The 12,037-nt window shown below is 28.0% G+C and overlaps 1 protein-coding gene across 4 annotated transcripts; it reads right to left on the bottom strand.

The window, feature by feature from the left end:
• Positions 1 to 454: 454 nt before the first annotated feature.
• LOC135922813 (aromatic-L-amino-acid decarboxylase-like) lies at positions 455 to 10,644 on the bottom strand. 4 transcript variants are annotated; one of them, XM_065457296.1, is made up of 15 exons: positions 10,446 to 10,637; positions 6,647 to 6,857; positions 6,004 to 6,117; positions 5,698 to 5,749; positions 5,474 to 5,544; positions 5,191 to 5,325; positions 4,827 to 4,937; positions 4,728 to 4,760; positions 4,490 to 4,651; positions 3,854 to 3,921; positions 2,860 to 2,930; positions 2,780 to 2,805; positions 2,633 to 2,731; positions 2,481 to 2,582; positions 455 to 1,769 (listed from the first exon to the last, which is right to left on the bottom strand). In XM_065457296.1, exons 2-15 carry the CDS (start codon positions 6,845 to 6,847, stop codon positions 567 to 569), a joined length of 2,448 nt encoding a protein of 815 aa, XP_065313368.1. In that variant the 5' UTR covers positions 6,848 to 6,857; positions 10,446 to 10,637; the 3' UTR covers positions 455 to 566. The 4 variants fall into 4 exon arrangements, with proteins under 4 accessions (XP_065313368.1, XP_065313367.1, XP_065313365.1 ...); XM_065457295.1 differs by having other exon boundaries at positions 2,780 to 2,930; positions 10,562 to 10,644; XM_065457293.1 differs by having other exon boundaries at positions 2,780 to 2,930; positions 10,446 to 10,640.
• Positions 10,645 to 12,037: the final 1,393 nt, after the last annotated feature.

The raw sequence follows: 12,037 nt of genomic DNA, 5'->3' as shown, positions 1-12,037 counted from the left end.
TTACTAAATTAATTAAATAAAAGCTTTTTGATCTGCATTTATATTAAACGCTATTCGTTAGATCGATGCGAAATCATGTCAATAATAAGTAATTACTTTTGTAAATAGTGCTTGAAATGATGAGATTAGCCACATCTTTTTATGCATATTTCAAAAAGTATTAACGTTGTGACGAATCAGCTGTGATTTCGCTAACGATTTAATTTCGCAGCGCTGGACGCACTTAATAAATGCAGCGTTAGTCAGTTGCTACTTCAGATGATAAAGTAACGCGTTAGATTAACCATGCCATACTTACTCAGCACCTTACCTTATATTTACATTATTATTTATTTTTTGCTAGATTATACTTTTGAATACCCTTATATATTTTTTTCTTCTTCTTTAAGACGTCTTGAATTTATTTCACAAAAAACGATTTTAAAAAAAAATGAATTAAAAATTTTTGCCAAAGTCGCCTGCAATATTAATATTTATAATTTAAATATTCCTGATTACGAAGCACTTTAATATATATTTATTATAATTTTCCCAAATGAGTAATTCTGACGTTTTTCTTTTCTTTTTCAAATTTGCTTTAATTTCAGGAGAAGTTCATTTAAATGATTACGCAACATGTAAATATTATCCTTATTGATTCCTATATCTAGGGAAGCGCTTTTACCCCGTTTTTTAAATTCTATAGGATATTTTATCATATCATCGTCCTGAGACCTATTTAAAGTTGAAATACCTTTTTCGGATATATCCCGTACCCCGGGATGGGAATTTGCATGGCATAAAGTCACATCTCCTACGCATGGTTGATATTGACTAACCTTTCGAGTTACAACAGAATCTCGCCTTAGTCCCAAGTCATTTCTTAAATTGATGTCGTCTGAATTAATTAGAATCTCATCTAAGTCATTCAGGTCGTTTGCGAAAATGACTTCATCATCGGGAGCTAGTGATGGGCTTAATGAATCTGTACTAGAACTTCGTCTAATTCTTAGCAGCTTTTGCATCGATTTTTGAGATTTAGGAGCTTTTATCTGTGATTTGTGTATAATTTTTTGTTGAGATTCCAATTCTAGAAATTTCTTGAACGATAATTTAGGGGTTAAAAGAATTCTCTTGATAATATCATTAAATTCGACTACTCCTCTGCTATCGTAGATTCGTTTATTGGGTAAATTCGAAACTGAAACCTTATCGCACATATCAGTTGTACTTTTGATTCCGTTTTTGGTATTATTTTCAAAGAAATTCTTACTCCTCGTGGGAGAAAATTTTGAATTCATATGATTACTGACAAAATATCTACCCTCCATTTGGTTCTTAGTTTTATTATGAAATTTGTTATGGGCGTGCATATGATCCTTTAATTCAGAATTGACAAAATGATCTATCTTAAGTTGCTCGGTCAGATTTTCAGTGTTGGCGCAATACCTTAGAGTTTCCAAAATTCTAGTATTCGGCTCAGAGATTCCCAAAATCTCATCTTTCATTGTTGTACGGCGCTTCAATATAAAAGAAGCCATCATTTGAATTAATTTCCAAGCTGAAGTTATTTCGTCTGGTTGCGCGTTTTCTTTACAAATAGCAAATCGCAAAACAAAAACATCTTGTTTTTCGTATAAATCATTTAGGTTGTTATTAGGAGTATTATCAGATGTAATTATATGTTCGTCTTCTGATTTGGATACGATGCATAGTGAAGCAGGAACCATATGAATTTTCCCAGTATTGTTAAGTAATTCCAAAAGTCGTTTGTTAATGGCATTATGGCCCTTTTTTAAAAAAATTTAAATTTAGAGAAAAAAAAAACGTTAAATTAAAATTTTCCACCGTGAAAATAAATTTAAAAACCCCGCTAAAAATGACTATTATATAATTAAAGCTATGATTATTTTTTTCTGGTTTAAGATATTTTTATTACTACCGCATAATTAAAATAACTCTCCAAAAATTAGATTGCAAATTTTAATAAAAAATTTACCTTTGGCCATCTAAGTATAATAAAAATTTACGGAATTCCACCTCTTTAAAATATTATTCATTATAACAATGTTCATCTAATATATATCTGATTTATGATGAAACATGGAAGAAACTCTTTTACTTATTTTATAAATAAGAGATTATATAAAAAATACAAATCCATAGTTTTCACATGCTCCCCCGAGGCATAACGAGGATTTTGCTAAAATGTGGGGAATGCATTTTTTCTAAAATGAATTATGCATTATTTGAAAAAAATTTCAACTTTTACTGATTTTTCTTTCAAATTATTGAGAGTGATATATTTACACTTTTAAGGGGAAGGGGGGGCTGAAATGTGTGATGTAGATGGGGGGGGGGGAGTTTGTTAGATTAAGATGATATTTAAGAGAACTTCGAGGGGTAGACATCCCCACCTCCCTCCACATTGGACATCCATGGCCCCCCTTCCAATATTTAATTTTTGAAAAATAATGTAACAAAAATTTCAAATAAAATACTTTTAATCTAAAGCATACAAGTCCCAACACAACTTTCCCACAAATTTCAAATCTAGGATCATTTCGCACTAAACTTTCGAATAATTTGGCTAAATTTACATGCTTTAATAGATTAGACGATAAATTGAATTAAATAAAAAAAATTATCATACATTTCTAATGTATTTTTGGATGCCGGATAGGCCATAAGACCTGATTACAAACCATAGTTTCAATGCTCTAAACCTTCGGCTTAATGGAATTCCCCAATGCTAAATAGTCATATCGATTAATTTGATATAAATAGCTATTATTATTACTCTATAGTCAATAGCTTCAGCCTTATCTTTAAAATAAAAATTCATAGAATTATTTATATAAAATATTTGTATAATATTACCGGAATTTTTATGCTGAAGGTAAACCGGGTTTTCACTCAAGGTATTGATCAAAATGTCTCTATTTTTAATCCTTTAAATATATATAAATCAAGTTCAATAATAGTATAATATGTTAAATGACGAAACTTCTTCAAAAATCCTATTTGAAAATTTATATATTTACTTAGACTATTTAATCCCCCCCCCCCCTTTTCCAATTGTAAGTTAATATAGCTAATGTAATGTATTATATATTAAACTAAAATGACTTTTATACAAACAAGTTATACTAATATAAAATATATCATAATTTATTACTAATAAATTTTTGTGCAACTAATTTAAAGTGCGCACAAATCAAGCATCAAACGCTGTGTTGCAAATAATGCATTTCAATTATCATCATTCAAATGATCAAATTAATGCTTGGTGTTAGAAACCATTTTAAAAAACGCAAACTGGTTTGTTTTTTTAATACTTTTTTAATTAATTATTTTGCACGTTAATATATTTCCCACAAAATCTTGTTACTCAGGTAAGAATAATAAAGAGGGAAAGGGGGGAGGGGTCTAAAAATCTATTTCTAGATATTTATTTATATGTAAAATAAAACGTAAAAAAATTATTATCCTTTTAAAATGGAATATTTAAAAATTAATGAAATCAAAAGGCAGGCCATAATATTATCTACAAAAATTAATTCCTTTTTATAGTTTAGTTAAAATTTTGAATTGACTATATACTTAATAAAATTGCAAATTCAATTTAAAAAAGGGATGATACACGTATTTTTTTTATTAAAAAAGTACGACAAATCGCAAACCCTTTTTTTAAATTGAAATTTACTTTTGAAAAATAGATTTGCATCAATAATACCATTTGGAATAGAAATTTAATAGAGACGGCGAACTCCCATGTCCCCTTAGTTACGAGTTTACTACCCTAGTAATTATGATTCATATTCATAAAATAATCCTATTGTTATGTTTACAAACAATGCAATGAGGTATATACCAGTATGCGGAGCAATCGAAATTTGTCAGCATCCATTTATTAGGGTTAGTGTTAAATGAATCGGCATACTATAAATGTTTTTTCAAAAAAATATGAGCATAATTATATATGCCTTTTTGTAAACCATAATTACCATTTTAAAATATTAACTCTAAATATACATAAAACTTTCATGCAAACGAACACTACAAAATAACTCCTCTACCATGTGATGCGATCAATTTATAGAGTTCAGAACTAAGACTAGGTTCTGTTTTCGGTTCAGAATATTTTACTAATTAAAAGTCCAGACTTTGAAACCTGGACTAAGAAATAGTTCCGATTAAAAAATGGTTCCTGTTTCTAAGATTTGACGTGTTTCTAAAGGTTTCAGGTTCTGTTTCCGGTTCCACTATTCATTGAAAAAATTAATTTAAAAATATTCAAAAAATAAATAAATTCTTTTAAAATAAATCACCCAACATTTTGAACATTATAATATATATTAGTCATTTTTTTTTTCTAGAAACGGTTTCATAACAGGTTCTTGTTAATTTAAAAAATGGGTTTCATTTCCATTTACATTTCCTATAAATAAAAAATGATTCCAGATATTTTTTAAATAAACTTTCATTTAAAAAAAAATGTTATACTAACTTCTACCCCATCCAAATAGGGTAGGAATTCGGGGCATACAAATGCTGAACCCGCATAGGCAGCATCGATGTGGAACCACATGCCATGTTTTTGACTTATTTCCCCTATTTCTCTTATATTATCAAAAGAACAGCAAGAAGTGGAGCCTAACGTCGCCAACACCTTCAAAATAATTAATTTTATAAAGTTATTTAAAGCACCTAATTTTGTTAACATAAACAATTTATAATAATATTACCATAAAAGGGAAAAATCCATTCTTGATATCCTCCTACAATATATAAATTTTTAAAAATTTTTTGTATATTATTTTAATTGGATTTATAAAAAAAAATACTTGTATAGCCTTTTCTAATTCATGTCCTCTAAGCGCAAATTCATCGTCGGTTTTAAGACCACGCAGGTTGACAAAGCTTATTATTGAAGCTTTATGAGCGGCCGAATGGGCCTTTGATAAATGAAATAAATATTTAAAAATTTTTAAATTCTTTCATATAAATAGGACATTAGATAAATTTATTATTAACTGTGAGTTCATATTTCCTATAGGGATACTTCTTTAAAATTTATGAGAATTGAATTCTAGAGTAAAGTTCAATGAACTATATATACATTTTTAGATTAATTTATTTTATATAATATAGATTTTAAAATAAATTAAACGATATTGAAGAGATATATTTTAAGAAACGGTTGAATACTTGATTAGAACAATATGCAACAAGTTTATTTAAAAGGACGCCGCCACATTCTTCTGGATATTTTTGTTTTAAGCTCTCTAGTGCTTGATTTCTAGCTGTTAGCATACTCACTAAGATACATTCACTTGCCGATCCCTGTAAATCGATATAAATATTTGGTATAAATATTTTATAATTTAATAAAGTTATATATTACTATTTAAATTCTGTATAATTCAAACTTTTATTTTGTTAAACATTTAAAAAAATAATAATATATATATTTATATATCCTAATATATACTTGTAAAACACCTCCCCCAGTACTACCTGGTAAGTGATACAAAAAATGTTGAGGCAAATGAAGCATTTTGGCTTTGTAGTAAAATATAGAAAAGAAAATATTTATATATTAGGGTTGTAATTAAATATTTGTATTTGTAATCTAGATTAGTTCAAAAGAAATCTTTATTATATATATATATACAACATAAATAATATAATACTATATATTTATCTAAATAATACCTAGCCAATCTAAGATGATGGTCTCCAACTCTGTGCAAGAAGGACTAGCAGCCTTTAAAAAAATATATTATACAGAAGAAGAAAAGAAAAATTATAGGGAAATTGTAAAAAAAAACTTTAAACATGCAAAATTAATAAAAATGACTCATTTTAAAGATTTGGAGGCCGGCCGGGCTTAAAAATATCATCTCTGGATGGGCCATTCCAAAAAAAGATTTAGATTAATTTGGCCCATGCCCTAAAAAGATTATTCCGGATATGACATTAAAAAAATTGCTTTATACAGAAGTCTGTTAAGAATATTACCCAGGAAAAGCCAACGCAACCAATAGCATCAGATAGCATGTCAGCTAGTATAGATGGATAAGAATTTCCGGCCGGAAAATAGGCGAAAAATCCGGGGTGCTGCCAATGCGTTATCTTATAAAAATTACAAAAAAAATTCTATTTTGGAAGCGGAAATTTCAGAATGATATTTAAAATTTAATTTTTATATTAATTCTTAAAAATAATGCATCAGTAAAATAATTGAATACGATAAGAAAGTACTGAAAATAGTATTGTTAAACGTCTCGACTTGAGCCGATTTTTAAAAACAGCTAACTCAATATTTTAGCCCGAAAATTTTTGCCTGAACTTAAAGATTTGGCTAATAGATGTCCAAACCTTTGAGCTATCTATGAGCAAAGTCTTCAGGTTTGTGCAATATATTTTTGAATAAAAATTGAGTTAGTCGTTATTAAAAATTGGCTCAAATCGATCCGTTTAACAACACTTATCGTAAAATACTAATGAATATTGTATCACTTATTCATAAAATTTGAAATTAATTTTTCCCAGTTTAATGAAACTTATCAATTGAAATTAGTGTAATCGTAATTTTTCATTTTCAAAATGATGTAAATTTTAATTTTTTTTTAAAACATTATAATAAATTGCTTAAATTTACCCCGGGCATGATCTTATATTCTACGTCCGACATTATGTTTTCCCAATTTTCAGCTTCGTTTGGGGCTTCAAGAGGAATCAAATGTTTTAAAAATCCAGGTTCCACATCAGGAATTACTGGTCGAATATGAATATTTTCTAAATATTTGACTATGTATTCACTCATCATCTGACTAGATTTTAAGAACTCTTTCGCGTCCATCTGCCTTCGCCTCATAAGTGTTTTTTTTTAAATTTGATTATATATCTATCTGAGACAAAATTCACATATCGAGAAAATTATTCGGACCAGGTTATATTTCTCAAATGGCTAATGGGTAATATACTTTACTTACTTTAAAATATTAATATCACATACTCAATAATAGAATCTTACGATATTCTTTGCTATAATAAAATTTCTCTAAATACAAATATTGATATATTTTTTTATAATGATTTAATAAAGAGAAAAACTATCTAAAGCCGTTTAAATTTAGAAAGTTTGTGCAAAAAGATAAAATTGAAAATTAGTAATTTAAATTTACGTTACAGTTGAACCATAATTTTATCATTGTGATATGATATAGGTGAAAACATATAAATTTAAAGAAATTTTACCATTGTGATATGATAAATATGCTGCATTTAAAAATTTATTTTATCATTGTGACATAATAAATGTGATTTCAGATGATTTATGTTAGGATGGTAAACGATGAACTATGAAGCGAAATGAAAAATTTAAAGTGATTTAATAGATTAGGATGTAAAATGTATTTGGTTCTAAGATGAAGAATAACAGATGAACTTTGACTCTAAAGGAAACCTTATATTTTTGTGAGAAGTTATTAAGTGACTTGTATATGCAAAACGAAGTGAATTTTGGGAAGTATATGAAAGAGTGTGTATTGGGGGGGGGGGGGTGAGGATGTAACACGTGGCCTGTGAGTAGTGGGCGTGTTGTAATTGTGTATTTTTACATTATATATATAACTTTTAATAGTATACAATGTCTATCTAGTAATGTTTATATGTAGATTCGTAGATTATATATTAAATTTTATATGATATCTTATGAAAATATTATATGTTATACCTGTTAAACAACAATATGATGTCAATCCTTTTTAAATTATTGTGAAAGAAGGGCTGCGAGGTTGACCAAGCAGTCATTTGTTGGTTTATATATGTACATATTATTTCGATATATATATCAGAGACCTGCAGAGGTGCCATTTGTACGGCCCGGCCCGACCCGGATTATTTTTTGAAAAATTTTTTCGGCCCGGCCCTGATTTTTTTTAAAAATTTTTTTCGGCCCGGCCCGGGTTTTTTAAAGATAATTTTCAGGCACGGCCCGGATTTTTTAAAAATATATTTTATTTTTTTAAAATTTTTACAGCTAAAATGGCGATTTAAAATTTATGTTTTAAAATATACGGCCCGGCTCATCTTTTTTTAAAAAAATTTATAGGCCCAGCCCGGGTAAATTTAAAAAAAATTAAAATACAACTTGGCCGGGCCTGCAGGTCTCTGATATATATATATAATATATAACATTGATAAACCCGGGCTTACGATTCTTTTATCAAAAGTGTACATATATTGAAGTCAGCTGCAGGCGGACTTCATAATATTCTAATAAATGAATAATCAATGCAAATATGAATGACATTGATATCAACGTGCCATAAGCATAACCATACGTCAAAGCTTTGCCTAGTTCTTTTTATTATAAATATCAGACGCGTCCATCAAGGACGAAGCATATTAGAATCTAGCCTACCCGAACCTGGACTGATTAGTAGGATTATAAAAAAAGAATTCTAATCATGTTTATTCAAATTTAGTTTATTATACAGTTCGACATTATAGGTATATATTTTATACAGTTTAATTAATATAACTTTTAAATAACGTATTTTTAAATTTAACATATCAATTAGAGAAAAACTTTGATAAGGAATAACTAGCAAATTTTTTTTACTTTTCTTTTTTAAATATATATGTTTTTCTAAATTTAGAGTGTCCCTTTATTTGTTGTCAATAAATTTAATCAAAATCATGGTCAACATCCAAATCCACTATCTTGGATCAGTAATTTTAACATCCGTTATAATGAGATTTCAAAAAAAGGTAAAAAAAATCGATGCAAAAATAAGATAAATAAATAAATGGAAGAGTAGGGTATTTTAACGAATTTTTCTATAATTATTAAAATTATATAAATTATATTTAGAAAAATTGGTCTTTCGGAAATTATCCACGCGTCATTAAAGACAAGATGATCATTAAAAATTATTTGCAAATATTTAATTAATAACGTTTTTATATTTACATCGGGTAGCGTAAAAAAGGAAGCTTTTTAAGCTTTAAGCGGACGTTTAATTGCTCACCTATTAAAAATGGGACTAAAGATATTACGCTTATGCTAATTCATTTGATGAAAACTGACGATTTTTTTAGACTATCAAATAATATCAAAAGACGATCTATTTTAATTAGATTTGTTTTATCATAAAACACTGTCTCAACGCTAATTCTTAAGAGCTATTAAACAAATATAGGATTCTGGGTATGATATTCCAAAAGACTTAGGAGAGCTTTGACTAAAGAAAATATTACCTATCTTAACGGATCCCTCTTTAACCCAAAAAATTTAATCTGATACCCATCATATTAAAAAGAATTGGGGCAAGACATTAGATTCTGAAAATAATTTATATAGAGACTAAATGATCTTAATCTCGAAGAAACTTAAATATACTCTCCAAAAAAATTTGAAATTACTTGGGTCATTCCCTTTTGGCAACGTTTTTTCAAAAAAAAAGCAATATATTTTTGCACCACACGATAAAAAAAACTGATCCCAACAAGGCCTAATCATGGTCTTTATAAAGTATCATCACCTGACTAAACTGGGGTAAAACTCACCACTAAATGATTCATATAAGAGGATTTATTTAATTTAAAATATCCGATGATTATACCGAAATAATGTTGCTAATCGGCTCGATTTCGCCTAAATTAAGATTTTAACATAAATAATATTACGCAAGTCTCATGATTTTGTTAATAGATGTTGAAACCTTCCTTCCATCTATGAGAAAAATTTCTAAATTTCTCGGCATTTTTAAAAATTGAACTGTTTAACACCAGACCCAATCCTACCAATTTGTAAAACTTTATCAAGAATCTTGGAATAAATTTTTATTTATATTTAAGAAAATCTATGAGAATAGGTTCAAAAAATTGTCAGAAATTTATAAGGCGCGCATTCTACACATTCTGGAATATATTTTTATGCAAAATCAAATTTATTTTCCGAATTCGAAAAAAAAATGTTTTCAAACAAATAAATTTAAAACTGAAAATAATGACCATATACCTTTAAAAATATTTAAGCCCTAACCCAGTTCGATCTCTTGAAATAAAAATTGGCCGGATCTGGTTTCGAGCCAACTCACAGGGTTTTAGTTTATCTTATTTTGTAAAAACAAAACCGTTATTAACCCCCCACCCCCCCCCCCCCCACCCCTCCTGTTAATAATACTTATGATAGTCTTAAACGGCTTACCCAATATTTTAGCCAAAAAATATTAAGCAAGCCCGGAGATTTTGCTCATAGATGGCAGAAAGGTTGACATCTATTAACAAAATCACCAGGCTTGTTTAATATTAGGCTAAAATCTTAATTTAATAATGGACCAAATTGAGCCGTTTAACAACATTAAACCCAATTTTATTTTAATCATATTATATATATCATTTTAAAATTCAATTTAAATAAAATGTATTATAATTTTCAATTCACTTACTTATAGGAGGATATTTTTTAATCAATTTTTTTTACTTAAAGTATCTTTGGGTCGAAAATAAAAATAAATTTTATGGATAATAAATTTTTTTTAAATAAATTTATACACAATTATACTATATATTTTAGTATATCCTTCCAACATCATAATTTATGCAAAAGTAATTATTTATTTAAAAAGAAATATAATTTTGATGATCATCTCTTGAAATTAGAAATCTATAAAGAAAATCAAATTGAATAGTAATTAATTTTTTAATCATCTTGTCAAAAATAATATTTAAAAAATTTTGACATTTTCTCTAAAAAAAATTAAATAAGAAAAAAATATTTTTATTTCTTAAGGTGTTGAAAATCAAATTTTTTTGCCAAATAACCAATAAATAATTTTTAAAAAAAATATTATTAATAAAATAAAGTTTTGTATTTTTTCCTTGAAATAAAAGCGATATTTACATATAAATTTTTTCTGCTAAAATTTAAATTAAAAATATTATAATGTCGTATATTCAGGGTTTCTGTCTTTTCCTTCGAAAATAGGAGGGAAATCGAAAAGATAGGCTACAGATAAGTTGCCATAACGATTCTTATGGCATGAGAAAAAAAAATTGATTTGATATGGTTAAAACGTCTTAGGTATGTTCAAAGTTCATAGGAAAGCCCACCCCCTAAAAATGGTGAACTTCTCAAAATTTTTTGACCAACTATTCAGAATCTCTGCCATTTCCCCTTATTAAAACTATTTTAGATTTTTCATTTTTTGCTAATTTTTGGATAAAATTTTATTCCCCCCCCTTTTTTGTTGTTATTGGAAAAAAAAATTAAATGTTAACCCTCCACTTTGCTTTAACTCTTTTTCACAAAGCTACTGCTATATATTTAAAAGAATCAATAAAATATCAGATCTGCCACAGTCATGATTCTCATCAGTCATCACCCCATGGTATCAATTTATATTTTTCCACCTTAGTTTGATCACTCTGCTTTACATCCTCTTTAATAATGTTAGTCCTTTCATCTATGGTTGTCTACAAATGTATTTTTTGAGCTCTTGTTTGTGCTGATATATTGGGTTTGTTAAATAGTTCATTTATGTAGTTTGAATGCTGTTTTAGAGGTGTGTCATGTTTGAGGAAACTAAGAAGATTTATTTGTGATATGGTTTGCATTCGTTATATTGCATCGGATAATTCGTCTTTCTAAGGGAACTAATGCAGGAATTTGGCGAAAGTATTCAACAGTGGTTCAGAATTGGAATTTCATTTTTTCTTTTGTACCACTGAAAGCTTCAAGAACAGGGGCATTTTTTTATAGGTTGGAGAATATTGATCAATCTAGAAATATTGTTTAATAGCTGATTTTAAGCTCTATAAGATTTATTGGTAGGGATCGGTTAAAGGTCTAAATGGCTGGAATAAATAATCCGCCTGCCCATTATTTTCAAAAAGTCCGATCTGCTCATTCCGCACATAAAATATGTTAAATCGACTCGCTCGCTCGTTATTTCAGTAATACCTTTAATTCACCAGCCCCCTTGCACACTTCTATTATCGGGTTACCTAATGGTTTTAGGGTTTCTGAAGGTAACCCATT

The sequence above is a fragment of the Gordionus sp. m RMFG-2023 genome, chromosome 1 (genome assembly GCF_954871325.1).
Source record: "Gordionus sp. m RMFG-2023 chromosome 1, tfGorSpeb1-WG-v2, whole genome shotgun sequence".
Lineage (NCBI taxonomy): Eukaryota > Metazoa > Nematomorpha > Gordioida > Chordodea > Parachordodidae > Gordionus > Gordionus sp. m RMFG-2023.
This window is presented reverse-complemented; position numbering and strand designations above follow the sequence as displayed.